A 22,581-nucleotide genomic window follows, 5' to 3' on the forward strand; every position below is an offset into this window, starting at 1 on the left:
AACCTTTTGCTTTTGTTAACTGCCCTTATTTTCTCATTGTCTCTCTGTAAGTCATCAATAGTAATAACTAGACAACTTCATTGTCCTTGTAGGTATTGTTCTTCCCTTAACCTTTCAAGTGCGTTATACATCAAACTGGCAAGAGTGTCTCCCTCTACCAGGACATTTCCCTAGGACACCCCTGGAGAAGTCTTTAGGAATTGGACCACCGTCTTCTGCCAGTGACTATATATGTCCCACATTCTGTTAAGGATAGGGAGATCCTTGCCAGACAAGTGAATGTGGGCTGGTCCTAAAACCCCACTACTCATACCATCTGTGTTGATTTGGGCCCTCTAAGAAACAGACATCAAGATGGAATTAGATATGCAGGAGGTTTATTGGGGAAGCACCTGTGAAGGTCAGACAGGGAAGACACACAGTTGGGAAGAGCCTTCTCCTCATGATGCAGGCTTAACACCTGCTCAAGGAGAGGGGCGAAAGGACTGGGTAGGAAGAGTCTCACACTGCAGCACAGTTCTGAGAAAGTCTCGCCCAGGCTAATGGAGAGTTTCCCAGCAAAGGTTGTCTGTTAGAGAAGTCTTGTGTTGGGCAAGAGTGCCCAGTCTTTGAGAGAAAGCAAAGAGAACCCAATGGGTAGATTCAGAGGTACATGTTTAGCTGTGGCTGCCAATCAGCTATGCAGGTTCTCTTGAAAGAGATCTGAAAGTGATTCAAGTGACTCAGTTCTCTTATAATTGTGACATTTAAGGATGCATATTGTAATCCTTAGAGCTGTCACAAAGAAATTAAAATGAAATATTATAGGTGAAAGTCCATTAAAGGAAATAAAATGGCGTACCAAGAAATACTTAATTAATAATTTTTTTTAAAAGGTGAAAGGGAAGAAAAGAGGACTAAAAAATAGAAAAGAAATAGATGATAACAAACCATAAAGCAAACCACCTCAATAATTACAAAAAAGCAAGATTCAACTATATGCTGTTTACAGGAGACACATTTTGAGTATAGAGACACAGACAGGTTAAAAGTAAAAGTACAGGAAAAGGTATACCAGCACTAAGCCAAACAAAACAGTACCCTGATATGGCTGTATTATTATTAAATGAAGTAGACTTCAGGATGAAGAGTATTACTAGAGAGATTTCATGATCATAAAAGCATTTATTCATCAAGAAGACATACAATCCTACGAATACACCTGATAGAAGAACTTCAAAATTTTGAAGGAAAAATTGACAGAACTAACTAGGGAAATAAATCCAGAATAAAGATTTTGTCACTCCTCTCTCAGTAACTGATAAAACAACTAGACCAAAAAACAAAAATCCAGTAAGTACATAAAAGATTTGAAAAACACTATCAATCAACTTAACCTGTTTGGCATGTATAAACACTACATCTGATACAGCATACCTCAGAGATATTGTGGATTCAGTTCCAGACCACCACAATAAAGTGAGTCACACAATTTTTTTGGTTTCCCAGTGCATATAAAAGTTATAGCTACACTGTACTGTAGTCTGTTAAGTGTGTAATAGCATTATGTCTAAAAAAACTATACATACCTTAATTTAAAAATAATTTTTTATTGCTAAAAAATGCCAGCCATCATCTGAGCCTTCAGGGAGTCATAATCTTTTTGCAATAGTAACATCAGAGATCACTGATCATAGATACCATGACAATGGTATCATAATATAATAATAATGAGAAATTTTGAAATATTGCGAGAATTGTTAAAGCGTGACATAGCGACACAAAGTGAGCAAGTGCTGTTGGAAAAATGGCACCAGTAAACTCACTTGGCACAGGTTTTCCACAAACCTTCAATTTGTAAAAAATGCAATATGTGTGAAACACAATAAAACAAAGTATGCCTGTACCTGAAGAACACGAAGATGACCATATATTGGGCCATGAAACAAGTCTGAATGTGTTTAAAAGGCTTGAGATTCTATAGAATATATTCTTTGATTACAACAACCTTTAAATAGAATTCTGGAATGTATATCTGGGATATATATTATACATGTATATCTGGACATGTCGATATATCTCAAAAATCCATAAATATTTGGAAATTAAACAACATATTTTAAATAAGCCATGATCAAAAAGAAAATCATAAGGAAATTTAGAAATCATTTTAATTGATCGATAATTAAAGCATAACATATCAGAATATAGGATGAGCTAATTCAGTGCTTGGAAATTTACATTTTTATATGCTTATATACAAAAGAAAAAGGATTTAAAATCGATGGTCTAAGTTTCTACCTTAACCAAAAAATAAAAAATAAAAAGTAGAGGGAAGGAAATAAGAATGGAATTCAATAAAATAGAAAATGGATAAAAAGTAGAGAAAATAAATGAAACTAAAGGTGGTTCTTTGAAAAAATTAATAAAATTGCTATACCATAGCAAGCCCTAATAAGAGAGAAAGAACACTCAGGGCTTCCCTGGTGTCACAGTGGTTAAGAATCCACCAGCCAATATAGGGGACATGGGTTCGAGCCCTGGTCCAGGAAGATCCCACATGTCGCCGAGCAACTAAGCCCGTGTGCCACAACTACTGAGACTGCGAGCCACAGCTACTGAGCCCCCGTGCCACAGCTGCTGAAGCCTGTGCACCTAGAGCCTGTGCTCCGCAGCCGGAGAGGCTGCCACAGTGAGGAGCTTGCACACAGCAACGAAGGAGTGGGCCCTGCTCACTGCAGCTGGGGGGGTGCCCCAACGCACCCAAAACTAAATAAAGTAATTAATTAATTTACAAAAGGAGGGAAAAATGGAGAAAGAAAACTCAAATGACCAACATCAGGGATGAAAGGAATATCAAAGTATGGGTCATCCATTAGAGGAATTAAAATTGTAATTAAAATTTTAAAAATTTTAATTAAAAACTAATTTAAAATCTTCCCATTATTTTTTATGATCTTGATTTTTTATTAGATAGGATACTTGAAAGTCGGTACTACTCTTGAGTTAGAGATGTTACTACAAAAATAAGAAAGAAGGCCTTTTGTAGATGATAAACCTGGCTCAGTACTTTACTGCCTTTTACTCATTGTTTCTTTTACTATATTTTCACTGTTGCCAAATGTTCTAGCCAGTATTCCTCTATTCTGGTATCATAGGCCATGCATTTATCTTAATCAGAAATTTGCAAATTTATTGCAAGGGTAACTAGATAAATTTTTGAGGATCAATGCTAATTCATCACAGCTAGATATGGAAAACACATGACGATTTAATAGTTGCTTTACAAAGGACATAATTATGTGCAGTCCTCTATTCTTGTCATTTATATCATTATTTATACATAGCACAAAATGTTTTCCATTGAATGTATTCATATAAAAATGTCTATTGAGATAACAGAGTACAGTAAAATGTTGATCATTGGGCATTCAGCCAAATGGAAGTTGTGGCCAGAAGTTGAAGGGAGCCTTTATATCTTTGAGAAAACGTGAAGTTCGAAGAAAGTCTTTTGTGGAGAACTGTTACTGGTAGATTAACAAACAGGGGAGACTCCAAATTGAAGTTAATGTTCAATAGAAAATTATAGTAAAATCTACACTTAATAGTTGCTCATATGAGACCAAGGGAGGCAAGTTATCAGGAGGGAAAAAAGGTTGACACATTAGGAGCAATGTACACATTATATAATCTGTGCATCAGCATAGTGTATGAGCATCTGAAAAAGACAGGCCTACTTCATTCCCTGTACACCCATGGTGCTCAGTTTATATCTTTAGTATTCATACTCATCATATTATATTTACAAAATGTATAAATGTTCATGACTATATTAGCATTATGTTACAGAAGCAACATAACTTGTACACCACAGATATTTTTAGAAAGAGAAATAAAAATCAGCCATAATTTAATCTCCATAATGCCACCACTGATTGTGTGATAGTCTGGTATTTTTTTCCTATGTATTTTTATCCATGTATTTATACTCCTCCACCTCCGCACACACAAAAAAAATTGGTGTGATATTTTTTCCCAGTCACTTTGCTAATGCTTATTAATGTGAAGCCACAGTCCCTACCCTCAGCAAAGCTGACTGTCTGCTGTGGACCCCTATAAACTAGTTTCTTAAAAGACATACCAAGGTACTGAGACTTGTCAAGGGAAAACACTGGGTGCTAGGGAGTGAGTATCAGGGGATATTAGAGACTTGAGGGGATTCTCTCAATGTAGGGTATTTAGGGAAAGCCCTTCTGAAGTGTATCATTTAGGATGCTTTCAGCATCCTAAATCCTAGCCTCTCTGGGATTCTCTTGCCTTTCTGTCCATGGTCACAAGAAGCTTGCAGCAGTTCCTAATGACATAGCCTCCCATGATGATGTCCAGAGGTAGAAAAGGGAGAAGGTTTCCTCACATGTCTCTTTTAAAAAGTGAAGAACCCTTTTCCAAAAGTTTCCCTAGGAGACTTTGATTCATGTCTCTTGGGCCGGAATTATGTTGTGTGTGTATCTCTAACCCAGTCATTAGTAAAGAGAGTGGAATTACCGGGAGGCTTAGAGGAATCAGAAGTCAGCTCCTGGGGGGGTGGGGTCGGGGTAGGGAGTAGCTGCCTGTATCCCTGACACACATTATCATCCATGATTTGAATAAAAACAGAATTCTGTTAGCTAGGAAGAAGGCTGGGGTGCCCCATTAATAAAGCACTAGGGCTTCCCTGGTGGCGCAGTGGTTGAGAGTCCGCCTGCCGATGCAGGGGATGCGGGTTCGTGCCCCGGTCCGGGAAGATCCCACATGCCGCGGAGCGGCTGGGCCCGTGAGCCATGGCCGCTGCGCCTGCGCGTCTGGAGCCTGTGCTCTGCGGCGGGAGAGGCCACAACAGTGAGAGGCCTGCGTACCGCTAAATAAATAAATAAATAAAGCACTAAGTAAGGTATGGTGTAGCCATATAATGAAATCCTTATCAGCTGTTTAAAAAGAGACAGAGGTATATGTATTGATAGGATGTTAAGTTTCAAACTATATTAAATGAAGGAACAAAGGTGCAAAACATTGTATATATGATGCACCTTTTTGTGTAAAAACAGAACAGCTTTCTCACATGCTGGTATTTGCAAAAAATACTTCTAGAAGGGCCAAGAAACTGTTCACAGTATTTTCTCTGAGGGTGGGGAAAGGGTGAGAGATTAATAATTCACTATACTGAATATCTTTTTTTTTTACTGTTTGGGTTTTTCCCCCATGACTATGTATCTATAATTCATTTTTATATTTGTTAATAAGCAATAACTGTATAGAGAAACAAATTAGAAAGACATAAAATATGTAGATAAAAATGCAAAGATAGTTTCCATTTATATAATGCTTAAAGCTTGTAAAAATACTTATCTAGTTCATTTTACTTTTTACACAGTTTTTATTTTTAAATCTACTTACCACATATGTCCGCACAAAAACTTATACCTGAATACTCATAGCATCATTATTAATTATAGTCAAAAAGTAGAAACAACCCATAGGTCCATCAGCAAATGAATGGATAAACAAAGTGGGGTGTATACATACAGTGGGATATTATTCATTTATAGAAAGGAATGAAGTACTGATACATGCTACAACATGGGTGAACCTCGGACACATTATGCAAAGTAAAAGAAGCCAGTTACAAAAGACCACATATTGTAAGATTCCCCTCAAGTTAAATGTCTGTAATAGGCAAATCTATAGAGACAGAAAATATATTAGAGGTTGTTTGAGACTGAGGAAGTTGGGAAATCAGGAGTGACTGCTCAAGGGCATGGGGCTTCTTTTTGAGGTGATGAAAATGTTCCAGAATTGCGAGGGTGGTTGCATACTCTGTGAATATACTAAAAACCATTGAATTGTGCATTTTCAGTGGGTCAGTTACATAGTATATATATTATATCTTTATAAAGCTTTTTTAAAAGTATGACTGCATACTTTTTTTCCCTGCAACCACCAGCATAATTTCCAGGAGCATTACTTCAGGTTCTTTATGAATACCAGAGAATAAATTGACATTTGTCAATACCTTTGTCCTTCTTTGAGAATTTGGTTACTCCTCTGGAAAGTGTTTTTTTTCCTCTACTCTTTTACACATTTCTAGACTTAGACATTTTTCAAAAAACCTATCTCAATATTTTTATTTTTGTTTCTTCTTCTTACACCTTTCCTATAAATATGACCCTGTAAACTATTTTTATGACTATAGCTTTACTCCTATTTTTAATAAATTAAAAAAAAATCATCTCATCAAATAATTCAAACATAGGGGCTTCCCTGGTGGCTCAGTGGTTGAGAATCTACCTGCTAATGCAGGGGACACGAGTTCGAGCTCTGGTCTGGGAGGATCCCACATGCCACAGAGCAACTAGGCCCGTGAGCCACAACTACTGAGCCTGCATGTCTGGAGCCTGTGCTCTGCAACAAGAGAGGCCACGTTAGTGAGAGGCCCGTGCACCGCGATGAAGAGCGGCTCCCGCTTGCCGCAACTAGAGAAAGCCCTCACACAGAAACGAAGACCCAACACAGCAAAAATAAATAAATTAATTAATAAACTCCTACCCCCAACATCTTTAAAAAAAAAAGAATTCACACATAGCTTTAAAATGAGATAGTATAAAGGGACTTATAATGAAAAGCAATAGACTCTGGTGCCCCAACCTCTCCCCTCCTATCCCTGCTTCCCAGAAGGAACCCATCTTTAACTGTTTCTGTTTGTCATGCTGGTCCTTATTCCCATTCTGCTGAATAGCTCACACATCCCTGTCCCAAACTGACTTCCAACTATGATAGATGAGTAGTAGATCGCCAACTTATGTTTGGCCAGTAGTTTGGACCCTCATAGGAGTCTAGGTTGAAAATCATTTTTCCTCGGAAACTTGAAGACAGTGCTTTATCAACTTTGAGCATGGTATTGCTATTGAAAAGGCTGCTTCTTGTTCTTTTGGGGGTGATCCTTCTCTCGCTGTGAAAAATGTGATGATTTATCTTTACCCTGGTGTTTTAAAATTTCACAATGTTATACCTTGTGTGTACAGTGTCATTGTATTGGGCCTTTGATAAACATTTCAATTTAAAGACTACTGTTTCCTGTCAGCTCTGAAAATTTTTGTGTGAATAATTTCTTTAATAATTTCCTCCCCTCTGTTTGTATTATCGTTTGGGGATTCCAGCTAGTTGGGTGCAGGGTTACCTAGACTGATTCTTATCTTTCTCAGTGAGAATTCCTCATGTGAACCACAGAGCACAGAAAATGATTTGAGTGATAGTTTCCTCACATATTCCAAGGATGGTCTTACTGAGTACCATCCTAGATATATGAGATAAATCAACAGATAACATACAGTAAATGTCTTAGGACAGGAGTCAGAAAACTTTTTCATAAAGGGCCAGATAGTAAATATTTTAGGTGTCACACAGGCAGGAGACAAAAATTGAGGCTACTGTGTAGGTACTTATATAGCCATTTAAAAGGTAACCATTTTAAAACTTTAAAAAAATTATTACCTTATGGGCTGTTAAAAAAAAAAAAAGCAAGCAAGTGCCTGGCTGGCTTTTGTCCACAAGCTGTAACTTACTTAACCTCTGTTTTAGGGCATTAGGGCTTAATTCTTTCACTGAATCTGTTCAGAAAATCCTCTTTTTATTTTCTCTCATATTTTCCTTCAGCTTAGCTTTTTGCTCTACATTTTGGGAGAATTTCTGCAAATTTACCTAAAATTGCTTATATTTGACTTCAACAGTTATTTTTAGTTGCAACACCATCCGTTGCCTCTTTTCATAGTGCCCTATTTTAGCTTTATGGATTCAAGACTTTCCCAAATTTTTCTAAGGATATATACCTTACAGTTTTTAAAGGTGTTTCTTAAATATCTCTTTTCTTTGGGGACAGTTTTTCTGTTTATACATCTGTGATCTCTGCTAATCATCTATTGCTTTTATATTTGAAAAGCCTAAACATTCAACAATTACATGTTACATTTTTAGTTATTTATATTTTATATATAAAAACTGATGGTTGAAGGAGATGCAGGTGCTGCTGTTGAGAGAGCACGTGCTTGGGGAGCAGGTGCACACAAAAATGCTGAAGGGATCCATGGGATGACAGGCTGAGCTCTAATAGCATCTGCTACAGAGCTCTAAAGCCTCATGATTAAAACGGGGGCAACAGCTCCAAAATCGATAGAACAAGGAGGATCAGAGAGTGAGACATGAGATGCTCTGTGGCTTTGTCCAGACTGCTCTGGACGTCTGTGGGAGGCAAACCAATCTGAACACTTCCCTGGAGCACTGCAACCTGGAGCTGAGAGAAACCCCTTGCCCTCGGCTGTGGAGTTGTGATGAGCTGTGAGACTGACAGGGTCTTGTTGCTTCGGCCGGGTGGCAGGCCCGAGCCACTGAGGTGGGAGAGCTGACGTCAGGACATTGGACCACCAGAGACCTCCTGGCCCCACATAATATCAATCAACAAGAGCTCTCCCAGAGATCTCCATCTCAACGTTAAGACCCAGCTCCACTCAATGACCAGCAAGCTCCAGTGCTGGACACCCCATGCCAAACAATGAGCAAGACAGGAACACAACCCCACCCATTACCAGAGAGGCTGCCTAAAATCATAATAAGGCCACAGACACCCCCAAACACACCACCAGATGCGGTCCTACCCACCAGAAAGAGAAGATCCAGCCTCATTCACCAGAACACTGACACTACTCCCCTCCACCAGAAAGCCTACACAACCCACTGAACCAACCTTACCCACTAGGGGCAGACACGAAAAACAACGGGAACTACAAACCTGCATCCTGTGAAAAGCAGAACCCAAATACAGTAAGTTAAGCAAAATGAGAAGACAGAGAAATACACAGCAGATGAAGGAGCAAGGTAAAAACCCACCAGACCAAACAAATGAAGAGGAAGTAGGCAGTTTACCTGAAAAAGAATTCAGAGTAATGATAGTAAAGATGATCCAAAATCTTGGAAATAGAATGGAGAAAATACAAAAAATGTTTAACAAGGACCCAGAAGAACTAAAGAGCAAACAAACAATGATGAACAACACAATAAATGAAATTTAAAATTCTCTAGAAGGAATCAATAGCATAATAACTGATGCAGAAGAACGGATAAGTGACCTGGAAGATAAAATAATGGAAATAACTGCAGCAGAGTAGAATAAAGAAAAAAGAATGAAAAGAATTGAAAACAGTCTCAGCGACCTCTGGGACAACATTAAACACACCAACATTTGAAGCATGGGGTTCCAGAAGAAGAAGAGAAAAAGAAAGGGACTGAGAAAGTATTTGAAGAGATTATAGTTGAAAACTTCCCAAATATGGAAAAGGAAATAGTCAATCAAGTACAGGAAGCACAGAGAGTCCCATACAGGATAAATCCAAGGAGAAACATGCCAAGACACATATTAATCAAACTACCAAAAATTAAATACAAAGAAAAATTATTAAAAGCAACAAGGGAAAAGCAACAAATAACATAAAAGGGAATCCCCATAAGGTTAACAGCTGATTTCTCAGCAGAAACTCTATAAGCCAGAAGGGACTGGCAGGACATATTTAAAGTGATGAAAGGGAAAAACCTACAACCAAGATTACTCTACCCAGCAAGGGTCTCATTTAGATTCGACAGAGAAATTAAAACCTGTATAGAGAAGCAAAAACTAAGAGAATTCAGCACCACCAAATCAGCTTTACAGCAAATGCTAAAGGAACTTTTCTAGGCAAGAAAAACAAGAGAAGGAAAAGACCTACAAAAACAAACCCAAAACAATTAAGAAAACAGTAAAAAGAACATACATATCAATAATTATCTTAAATATAAATGGATTAATTGCTCCAACCAAAAGACATAGACTAGTTGAATGGATACAAAAACAAGACCTATATATATGCTGTCTACAAGAGACCCACTTCAGACCTAGGGACTGAAAAGTGAGACTGAAAGTGAGGGCTTGGAAAAAGTATTCCATGCACATGGAAATCAAAAGAAGGCTGGAGTATCAATTCTCATATTAGACAAAATAGACTTTAAAATAAAGACTATTACAAGAGACAAAGAAGGACACTACATAATGCTCAAGGGATCAATCCAAGAAGAAGATACAACAATTGTAAATATTTATGCACCCAACATAAGAGCACCTCAATACATAAGGCAAATGCTAACAACCATAAAAGGGGAAATTGACAGTAGCACAATCATTGTATGGGACTTTAACACCCCACTTTCACCAATGGACAGATGATCCAAAATGAAAATAAATAAGGGAACACAAGCTTTAAATGATACATTAAACAAGATGGACTTAATTGATATTTGTAGGACATTCCATCCAAAAACAATGGAATACACTTTCTTCTCAAGTGCTCATGGAACATTCTCCATGATAGATCATACCTTGGGTCACAAATCAAGCCTTGGTAAATTTAAGAAAATTGAAATTGTATCAAGTAACTTTTCTGACCACAATGCTATGAGACTAGATATCAATTACAGGAAAAAAAACTGTAAAAAATACAAACACATTGGGGGATAAATAATACACTACTAATTAACCAAGAGATCACTGAAGAAATCAAAGAGGAAATGAAAAAATACCTAGAAACAAATGACAGTGAAAACACGACGACCCAAAACCTATGGGATGCAGCAAAAGCAGTTCTAAGAGGGAAGATTATAGCAATACAATACAACCTCAAGAAACAAGAAAAATCTCACATAAACAACCTAAACTTACACCTAAAGCAATTAGAGAAAGAAGAACCAAAATACCCCAAAGTTAGCAGAAGGGAAGAAATCATAAAGATCAGATCAGAAATAAATGAAAAAGAAATGAAGGAAATGATAGCAAAGATCTATAAAACTAAAAGTTGGTTCTTTGAGAAGATAAACAAAAGTGATAAGCCATTAGCCAGACTAATCAAGAAAAAAAGGGAAAAGACTCAAATCAATAGAATTAGAAATGGAAAGGGAGAAGTACCAACTGACACTGCAGAAATATGAAGGATCATAAGAGATTACTACAAGCAACTGTATGCCAATGAAATGAACAACCTGGAAGAAATGGACAAATTCTTAGAAAAGCACAATTTTCTGAGACTGAACCAGGAAGAAATAGAAAATATACACAGACCAATCACAAGCACTGAATTTGAACTGTGATTTAAAATCTTCCAACAAACAAAAGCCCAGGACCAGATGGCTTCGCAGGTGAATTCTATCAAACATTTAGAGAAGAGCTAACACCTATCCTTCTCAAACTCTTCCAAAATATAGCAGAGGGAGGAGCACTCCCAAATTCATTCTACGAGGCCACCATCACCCTGATACCAAAACAAGACAAAGAAGTCACAAAAAAACTACAGGCCAATATCACTAATGGACATAGATGCAAAAATCCTCAAAAAAATACTAGCAAACAGAATTCAACAGCACATTAAAGGATCATACACCATGATCAATTGGGGTTTATCCCAGGAATGCAAGGATTCTTCAATGTATGCAAATCAATCAATGTGATACACCATATTAACAAAATGAAGGATAAAAACCATATGATCATCTCAGTAGATGCAGAAAAAGCTTTCAACAAAATTCAACACCATTTATGATTAAAAAAAAAAAAAAACCAGCAGAAAGTAGGTATAGAGGGAACTTACCTCAAGATAATAAAGGCCATATTTGACAAAAACACAGCCAACATTGTTCTCAATGGTGAAAAACTGAATCCATTTCCACTAATATCAGGAACAAGACAAGGATGCCCACTCTCACCACTATTACTCAACATAGTTCTGGAAGTTTTAGCCAAAGCAATCAGAGAAGAAAAAGAAACAGAATCCAAATCGGAAAAGAAGTAAAAACTGTCACTGTTTGCAGATGACATGATACTATACATAGAGAATCCTAAAGATGTACCAGAAATCTACTAGAGCTAATCAATGAATTTGGTAAAGTAGCAGGATACAAAATTAATGCACAGAAATTTCTTGCATTCCTGTACACTAATGATGAAAAATATGAAAGAGAAATTAAGGAAACACTCCCATTTACCATTGCAACAAAAAGAGTAAAATATCTAGGAATAAACCTACCTAAGGAGACAAAAGACCAGTATGCAGAAAACTATAAGACACAGATGAAAGAAATTAAAGATGATACAAATAGATGGAGAGATATACTATGTTCTTGGATTGGAAGAATCAACATTGTGAAAATGACTCTACTACCCAAAGCAATGTACAGATTCAGTGCAATCCCTATCAAGCTACCAATGGCATTTTTCACAGAACTAGAACAAAAAATTTCACAATCTGTATGGAAACACAAAAGACCCTGAATAGCCAAAGCAGTCTTGAGGGAAAAAAACTGAGCTGGAGGCATCAGACTCCCAGACTTCAGACTATACTACAAAGCTACAGTAATCAAGACAGTATGGTATTGGCACAGAAACAGAAATATCTATCAGTGGAACAGGACAGAAAGCCCAAAGATAAACCCACAGACATATGGTCACCTTATCTTCGATAAAGGAGGCAAGAATATACAGTGGAGAAAAGACAGTCTCTTCAATAAGTGGTGCTGGGAAAACTGGACAGCTATGTGTAAAAGAATGAAATTAGAACACTCCCTAACACCGTATACAAAAGTAAACTCAAAATGGGTTAAAGACCTAAATGCAAGGCCAGACAGGATAAAATTCATAGAGGAAAACATAGGCAGAACACTCTATGACATAAATCACAGCAAGATCCTTTTTGACCCACCTCCTAGAGAAATGGAAATAAAAACAAAAATAAACAAATGGGACCTAATGAAATTTAAAAGCTTTTGCACAGCAAAGGTAACCATAAACAAGACAAAAAGACAACCCTCAGAATGGGAGAAAATATTTGCAAACGAAGCAACTGACAAAGGATTAACCTCCAAAATATACAAGCAGCTCATGCAGCTCAATATTAAAAAAACAAACAATGTGATCAAAAAATGGGCATAAGACCTAAATAGACATTTCTCCAAAGAAGATATATAGATTGCCAACAAGCACATGAAAGTATGCCCAACATCACTGATCATTAGAGAAATGCAAATCAAAACCACAATGAGGTTTCACCTCACACCGGTCAGAATGGCCATCATCAAAAAAATCTACAAACAATACATGCTGGAGAGGGCGTGGAGAAAAGGGAACCCTCTTGCACTGTTAGTGGGAATGTAAATTGATACAGCCACTATGGAGAACAGTATGGAGGTTCTTTAAAAAACTACAAATAGAACTACCATATGACCCAGCAATCTCACTACTGGGCATATACCCTGAGAAAACCATAATTCAAAAAGCGTCATGTACCACAATGTTCACTGCAGCAGTATTTACAATAACCAAGACATGGAAGCAACCTAGGTGTCCATTGACATATGAATGGATAAAGAAGATATGGCACATATATCCAATGGAATATTACTCAGCCATAAAAGAAACGAAATTGAGTTATTTGTGAGGTGGATGGACCTAGAGACTGTCAAACAGAGTGAAGTGAGAAAGAGAAAAACAAATACCATATGCTAACACATGCATATGGAATCTAAAAAAAGAAAAAAAAATGGTTCTGAAGAACCTAGGGGCAGGACAGGAATAAAGATGCAGACATTGAGAATGGACTTGAGGACATGGGGAGGGGGAAGGGTAAGCTGGGACGAAGTGAGAGAATGGCATGGACATATATACACTACCAAATGTAAAACACATAGCTAGTGGGGAGCAGCCACATAGCACAGGGAGATCAGCTTGGTGCTTTGTGACCCCCTAGAGGGGTGGGATGGGGGGTGGGAGGGAGACGCAAGAGGGAGGGGATATGAGGATATATGTGTACATATAGCTGACTCACTTTGTTATACAGCAGAAACTAACACACCATTGTAAAGCAATTATATTCCAATGAAGATGTGAAAAAAAACAAAACTGATGGTTGCATTATTGTTGAACCTCTACCTGAAATCAGACACAAAGAGAAACTCTTTAATAATGTGTGTGTGTGCGTGTGTGCATGTGTTTACCAGAGGTTTAGGTGCCATAGGAATATTCTCTCATTTGGGCCATTGACCTCTGTTCAACATTCTGTTCTTTTAATGGTTTTCAGTTTCTTCATAAGCCTGCTTTCATCCCCACTTCATCTCCCTACTAGGGAGGTATGGAAATTGCTTGCCTGCTGGTGGCCCTTGCATGTGCATATGACCTTTGCCGTGATGCCTTTAATACCTTTTACAAATTCCTTTGCTCTTATGAAAATAGGATCTCAAGAGGGAGGGGATTAATATTTGTGTTCAGACTGCCATTTTGAATTAGAATTCTCACCACATGTTTTAAATTGTATTCTTGCACTTAGTGTGTGCCTTTGATATAGCCCCCCTGAAAAAAACAAGTAACTAAGTCTTTTATGGTGTTTTTATAATTCAGTAGAGAGCTATTACATATTCTTAACTTCATAAATGGAAGAATGTAGTCAGTTTTTTAATAGCTGGAAACAGAGGAAGGGGAGTGACAGGAGGTAAGACTTCAGGGCAGAGTTGACGTTTGAGCTGAGGCTTGAACAAGGGGTAGATTTTGGACGTGTTGAGCTGAGAAGGTGTTGCACATAGAGAGACCTTAGCATGTACAGAAGTACAGATCAGAAAGCGCAGTAAGCAGAGATTAGACTTTTTGTAGTGTGATTAGAGCACAGGGTGTATGTGTATTTGTGTTGGCAGGGGACAGTTACAGGACACAAGGCTGGAAAGGCAAATTGGACTCAGATCAGGAAGCATTATTCCATGCTCAGGCATTTGAATATTATTCTTTAGGCCACTGGGAACAGCTTTTGAGTAGGGCAGTAAAGATGTCCTAAGCTATCTTTTAGGTAGGTCACTCCAGTTGTAATAGAAAAGGTAGATTTAAAAGGTAAGATAGTTGAGGTAGAGCATCCTGTTAGGAAGCTATTAATTATAGTCTGAACCAGGACAGCAGAGGCCTATTCAAGTCACATATATCTATTTTCTTAGCAATATTCATTGAACATCTACATTGTCTGCCAGGTATTTTGTTAGACATTGAGACTTATTTTTTCCCTCAAAATATTTTTCATGTTCTTGTCTCCCTCCCTAGTCTCACTGGGACCATCACGGGCAAAGCTCTCATCACTTCATACCTGAGTTACTAGAGCCACAGTCTCTGTGGACTCCAGGGTCTCTCTCTAGTCCAACTTATTTTGTGTATCACTGACAAAATAATATTTACATATGATCTACATCGTATCAGTTTTTCATTTAAAAGCTTAATTTTCTTCCATACCAATAAAGTCTTAATTCCTTTTCTGGATATCAGTGCCCTCAGTCTGGCTCTACCCTGACTAACCAAATTTTTCTTACCACTTTCTAACACAAAAATGTTCTTATCAGTTGATCTCCTTACAGCATGCCCATTCTGCCCCCATGCCTTTCCTCCTGCGATCTCCTTGCTGTGAATATTATCTATATTTTCTTATTCAAATTCTTCCCGTCTTTCAAGTCTTAACTCAAGCGTCATCTCCTCCCCAAAATTTCCTCTATATCCTCCTAGAAAATATTATTGTCTTAACACTGTTATTTCTATCCCTGTGGCATATCTAGCCCTTAATTGGGGCTTCTGTCCTCATAGTTGCCCCATGGTTACAATATGACTGTAGGGGTGCCAGCTGTCCTAACCAAGTTCCACACAGGAAAAAGAAGTACAAAGGGCAAAAGCGACATCTCTCCCAGCTGAGTCAGCCCCATTTAAAGAGCTCTCCCAGGAACTTCCCTGGTGGCACGGTGGTTAAGAATCTGCCTTCCAATGCAGGGGACACGGGTTTGAGCCGTGGTCTGGGAGGATCCCACGTGCCGCAGAACAACGAAGCCTGTGCACCACAATTTTCTGAGCCTGCACTCTAGAGCCCACGAGCCACAACTACTGAGCCCATGTGCCACAACTACTGAAGCCCACGCACCTAGAGCCCATACTCCACAACAAGAGAAGCCACCGCAATGAGAAGCCCACGCACCGCAACAAAGAGTAGCCCCTGCTCGCTGCAACTAGAGAAAGCCTGCGTGCAGCAATAAAGCCCCAATGCAGCCAAAAATAATTAATTAATTAATTTTTTAAAAAAGAAAATCATAGTCAATCTTGAAAGAAAGAAAGAAAAAAAGAGCTCTTCCAGCAGTCCCACCCAGTGACTGCTGCTAGGTTGGCCTCTTTGGTCGCCCCTGGGTGCAAGAGAACTTTTTTTAGAGAGTCTTATTGAGAGTCTCAGTGTTGAACAAGTCCAGAGGGCACTGTTCACATAGAAAACAATACATAAAATAGAATGGAGTGTTCCATATTTTGATCTGGGTGATGATGACACAGTAAACATTTATGAAAAGTCATCAAGCTGTATATTTAAGGTTAGTAAACTTTATACTTTACTGAATTTATGTTATACTTCAATTTAAAAAAAGTAATGCCCCTCTCCCCAAGAGTTGTGCAGTGTGGTGACCCCAGGCACTTGTTGCAGGTAAAATTAGGATTATGTTCTCAGAAGAACATAAGGGAGAGTGGACATTGGGTTAGGTATCTCTGTATCTTTGTCACACATATATGACTTTTTTCTGAAGGCTGTCGATACTTTTAACATGTAAACTAAAGTTTTAAAATATCTCAGTGTTAATAGATAGCTAGTGAGAAGCAGCCGCATAGCACAGGGAGATCAGCTCTGTGCGTTGTGACCACCTAGAGGGGTGGGATAGGGAAGGTGGGAGGGAGGGAGATGCAAGAGGGAAGAGATGTGGGAACATATGTATGTGTATAGCTGATTCACTTTGTTGTAAAGCAGAAACTAACACACCATTGTAAAACAGTTATACTCCAATAAAGATGTTAAAAAAAAAAGAATGAATATTATTTGATGACCAATCCCATGCAAGGTGTGAGGAAATACCTTCCTTCTTTGAATGTTTCTGATCATACAATTTAAAAAAATCTCAGTGTTTAATGTAATATATTTATCATAGAGAAAATATCAACTTAAATGTGAGAATGTTTCATACATCATCTTAACCTGATTTTCTTTATGTTTGATATTTAGTAGATATTAACTTGATATTGAAACATTTCAGCAAAAATGAAAGCATTGGCTTTGAAAAATAAATTACTGCATGTTAATTTTACTCATGCTGTAAGATATAAACAGTAAGTGAAAACTCAGTGTATACTTTCTGACTGCTTATGTACTTTATATAGTATAAACAAGATTGGTTTTATCAAGTCAGTACTAAAAGGATTCAGAACACTAGTCTCCATAAAATCAACATCCACTTTGGGTATTTCTAACCTGATAAATAAAAAGTGAGTACATAAAATTGATAATAAGTCAAAATCTAATCTGTATTTTTAAGTGCTTGTAAATATGTAATTTTTTGAAATTTTATCTCGCTTTCAGGAATTTCTTGGAGTTCTAGGGGTTAGCACTCTGGGCTCTCACTGTGGAGGGTGTGGGTTCTAATCCCTGGTCAGGGAACTAAAATCCCATAAACCATGTGGCCAAAAAAAAAAAACAAATTTTATCTTACTTTCTTTTATTCTATTTTAGAAAATTGGAAAAATAAGCAACCAAATCCACTTTGTCATTATGGAAAAATTACTAGAAAATGGGTGACTTGTGTCTGGTCTGAACTTTGTATATATTAAGTATCTTGTGTAATTTAAAATATATTGTAAGTAACAGGAATTAGGAAATGGTAACATTTTCAAGCATTTATTTCTCAGTGTTTGTGGGTTGATGTTCACTTTTTAAAAATTAAAAGTATAGTTGATTTACAATGTTGTGTTAGTTTTTGGTGTACAGCAAAGTACACACAGACACACACACACAATTTTTCAGATTATTTTCCATTATAGGTTATTACAAGATATTGAATATAGTTCCAATGTTCACTTGTTTTTAAAGAAAGGTTGTTTTTTTCTTACTTAGGTTCACCCTCAGCAGCACCGGCTTCTTTTTGAAGTGTTTGATGAAAATCGATTGGTGAGTTCTATTGTACGAGTGTAAAATGTGAAGCGAGGGTATATTTCAGTAGAGCAGCAAGGAAAAGTGGGCTGGAGATTTGTGAGGTGAGGGATGCTTTAGGAGTGGTTATGGAGACTCTGGGCAAAATGGTGGACAGATAGAATTTTTTTTTCCCTCTTTCCTGGTGGTACTCTCTACCCTTCTATTCCCCCAGGCACCTCTTGTGATTGTCAGTTCTCAGCAGATTCACGGTCTTCCTCAAGGCCTGACGTGGCAGGAGATGCAGGAAAGACCTCTTTGTCTGGCCTTCCCTCACACTCCTCCTTGTACCCTGGTCGGTAGTCCCAGGCTCAGGAGCCTTCCCCTCCTCACTCCAGTGGATTTCTTGGGGTTACCTGTATCCAGTTATGATAATCCCATCCTCTCCCTTATCCCCGCTATTCTACAAAGGAAAGCTATCCTCTCTACACCGATGAAGTAAAGTCCTCTGAAGGATTGCCAGCCCTTAGAGGGACAAAAAGCAAATATAACCTGGTTTTATTTTTATAAAAGGATAGTTCTGATTCCTGATTTCCTAAAGACTGTCTTGAAATCCTATCCTTTTCCTAATTTGTCTCTTTGGAACTTTATTTCAAACCTTCTTTTTAGCATCTTATGTTTACATTTTAAACCTGTAAAATTTGAATATGAAGGTGTACGAACAGTGTTATGTATTCAGAGCTTATCAGTTACCAAACAGAAGCACCAAAAAAGAAATTAAACAGTTTTATTCATTTTGTAGCTAACATAGAAACTGGATTTTTAAAAGAATCTATTTTTAGTGTTGGACTATATAACACTTTGTTTTTCTGTCAAGAAGTGATAACTATACTAGTAACTGAAGATATTGCAGATTAAATCATTAGTTAGTATCATAACAAGCAAAGGTACTTTTTTGCAGCCAAAGGAGACTTCAGCACTAACTGGCAATCTAATTTTGTAAGGCTGAGTGACAAATGTTGATGATTTGCTTATCAGATTTGGTTAGTCACAGAGATTTTGTTTTCTGTTTGTATTTTTGCCTTTTTTTTTTTAATAGAATAGGGAATGTCTTCTGTTTTTTCCCTCTGTTGCTACAGATCTGTTTTCCTTCTAGATAGGACCAGGTGAAATTTAGTATTGGTGTTTTTTTAATCATGAAATAAATATACAAAAAATATATTTAATATAAGTCTTTATTTTAAATAATAAGATAAATATCTGTACACTTATTACTCAACTTAAGAACTAGAATATTACCAAAATCTTCAAAACCCCTCATACTCCTCCCCAATAACATCTCCTTTTCTTCCCCTGCAAGTAGTAGCCACTGTCCTGAATATTGTGTTTATCTTTCTTAGTTAAAAATTTTTATCATGTATGTATGTATCCCTAAAAGCATAGTAGTTTCCTTTTTCATATTTTTGATTTTATTAGAATAGTAGCACTCTGCATACTTTCCTCTGTGACATGATTTTGCTTAATATTATATTTGTAAGGTCGATCTGTAATAAGACATTTTACAGATGCATAGTTTTCCCTTCATCTGCAAATGCTGTAATACCAAAATTTATGTATTTATCCTCCTTAATAGATATAAGTGTTATTTCCAGGTTTTTGCTATAACCAATTGATAAACATTCTTGCTATGTTTCCTGATATACGTGTATGAGGGTATCTCTAAGGTTTATATTTTGGGGTTGAATTGCTGTGTCATGTGTTATTTTTCCTGTTGTTAGTGATACTGATATGAATTTCTTCCTGATTCTTGGGTACATAACTGGTGAACTATTTTATTTGAATTATTTGCATATTGTCCAAAAGGAGGACATGTTTATGCTTTCCACCCTGCTTATAGTTATCTGGTCTTTTTTGCTGATAATCTTAGTATGGTGTGACTCTTCATTGCCAAAACTGATATTTATCATGCTCTGATTGTTGCATTAACACTCCTTGACCATTTACCATGTATAGAGTACTATACAGGGTGTCACGATATGTCAAAAGAAAAAAAGCATTGCTTCTGATATCAACAATGGAATATTTCTTAAAGCAAAAGGAAAATAATGCACTTAACAGGATATTATAGATCCCCATATCAAGGAGTCAGAAGTCCTTGTATTCTGGCTTGTGATTTGGTACATTAGCTTGTTACCCTAGACAGATTATTTAATCATTCTGAAAATATTTTCTCATGTTTAAAAAATTGGAATAACAGTATTTGCCTTACATATCTGATAAATATATTATGAAAATAAAACGAGATAGTAGTTATCAAAGCCCTCAGAAAATTTTTCATCATTAATACAAAGTGTTATTTAACGTTCATGGGATCATGCATTTGTGGCTCTCTGATATCACATTTTGTGTGTTAACTACAGTATGCTATTTTAGGCATCTACTGTGTTAGATATTCTGCTATGCATTAGAAATGTTTTTCTTAAGAAGCTCACTTTACTAGCAAAAGGGAACAAGAAATAATTAGAACAGGGTGGTGCTCATCATTCTAATGCTCTGATTTGTTGTTAGTTCTAGCAGGTAATTGAAGTGTACAGATCACCTGAGATGTCATAGAAACTATAGCCATTGATGGAATAACAGGCTTGATTGTGTAGCAGTAAATTGGCCTATGCACTGTAAATGTCATTTTATCCTTCTCCTGTAGCATTCACAACTAAATTAGAAGTGCATCCTTTTCCTAGCAGATTCTCTTTGGAAATGTACAGCGAAGAGCACAGGTACACTTTCAAGGAAAAAGGATTTCTAGTCATCTGGAAGATATTTGCAATATAAGTGATATTTTTTCAGCCAGTTTTAAGAAGCTGGGAGTTAAAACTGTCATAGTTTAGTGATGGCTGTGGTGGTGGTGATGTTGATGGTGATGGGACATTTGAGAATTATGTGCCTTTAAATGAATTCTATCCACCAGTGCAAAAGTTAGTGCTTCCGTGTCACTACCCAAGAGCTATGTAGGCACGCATACAGCCTCTGAAGATTTAGGAGACGCCTATATTCCATATTCCAGGCAGAGATGCTGTGCTTCTCAAGTTCAGTGGTTGTATTAGTCAGGGTTTTCCAGAGAAACAGAACCAATAGGGGACACACACACACACACACACACACACACAATGAGAGAGTGAGAGATAATGAGGTGGTAGGGATTGATTTACTTTAAGGAATTGCTTTACATGATAGTGGAAGCTGCCAAGTCTGAAATCTGTGAGGTGGTGCTGGCAGGTTGCAGATTCAAGTAAGAGTTAATGCATCTGAAATCTGCAGTGCTGGGCAGCAAGCTGGAAACTAAGGCAGGGTTTCTGTGTTATAGTCTTGAGGCCGAATTGCTGCTTCCAGAAACCTGTCTTTGCTCTTAAGGCCTTTAACTGATTGGATGAGAGACACCACATTATGCAGGGCATTCTGGTTTACTCAAAATCTACACATTTAGATGCTAATCACATCTAAAAAATAGCTTCATAGCAACATATAGTTCAGTGTTTGACCCATCAGCTGGGCAAAATAGCTTAGCCAAGTCAACACATGCAATTAACCATCACAGTGGATATTGGCCTTCAAAGTTCTAGTCAACAATTAGTATTATCCAGAGCCTGTCCATAGCATGTATGTAATCACTTTATTTTCTGTGTAGATAATCAATAACCAAATATCTCAGAATGTGGGGTCCTGAGCTTCAGTCTAATCCTAGGATATTATCTGTTTCATTCTAGAACGTGAAATTCTATAGGATTTGCGTAGACTCCTTCCATGTGCAGCCTACCACCACTCTCCAGCTCTTCTCCCCTTGAGGTTAGGGTTGATGGTACTCTCTTGGCATCTGTTTGGCTGAAGGGCTACATTCTACCCCAGGTTCTCCAGGTTGTACACATAACTGCTCTGATACTGGTACAGATCCTATGCAGTCCCAGACCAGAGCCAGTAATGCAAACTGTTCAGCCTTCCTAGAATTTAAACTGAGAGTAGAGTGCTAGGAAGTACATTTGATTTTCTTACTTTTCCTTGGCTGAAGCCCTCTTTGCAAATGTTTCAAACATCCTTCCTTCCTGTCCAGCTGGAGTACTTTTTGATATTTCTTTAGAAGTAGTAGCTGGATCCATCCAACCTCCTCCCTGGTGTTACTTAGTTCTTGCCTTGTGCGCAGCATGAGCTCAAGGGGATCAGAAGAGGTGTTTAGTTGCAGCCCTCACACTCTGGAAGCTTAGAATCTAGTTAGGGGACATGAAACTGATGCTTATACTGAAGCTTACCAAAGAGAAAACATTTATCTGGTTCATTTTATATTAACAACCAAAGGAGGAGAAGGCAGACACAGAAGCAAGAATAAATACAATCCTGCAGCCTGTGGAACAAAAATCACATTCACAGAAAGAGAGACAAGATGAAAAGGCAGAGGGCTGTGTACCAGATGAAGGAACAAGATAAAACCCCAGAAAAACAACGAAATGAACTGGAGATAGGAAACCTTCCAGAAAAAGAATTCAGAATAATGATAGTG

At 37.5% G+C, this 22,581-nt stretch overlaps 1 protein-coding gene across 5 annotated transcripts in view; it reads left to right on the forward strand.

Annotated features, from left to right (window-relative positions):
• The window catches only part of NEDD4 (NEDD4 E3 ubiquitin protein ligase), a 207,453-nt gene that overhangs the window by 84,736 nt on the left and 100,136 nt on the right, over positions 1–22,581 (forward strand). For all 5 annotated transcript variants that reach the window (XM_067029809.1, XM_067029802.1, XM_067029803.1 and 2 more), the window contains one exon: positions 18,018–18,071. Coding sequence is in view for 1 of the 5 variants with exons in the window: in XM_059056175.2 (XP_058912158.1) it covers positions 18,018–18,071 (54 nt within the window). In the remaining 4 variants the exon portion in view is untranslated. The remainder of the gene's footprint in view (positions 1–18,017; positions 18,072–22,581) is intronic.

Source organism: Kogia breviceps, chromosome 3, assembly GCF_026419965.1.
Source record: "Kogia breviceps isolate mKogBre1 chromosome 3, mKogBre1 haplotype 1, whole genome shotgun sequence".
Lineage (NCBI taxonomy): Eukaryota > Metazoa > Chordata > Mammalia > Artiodactyla > Physeteridae > Kogia > Kogia breviceps.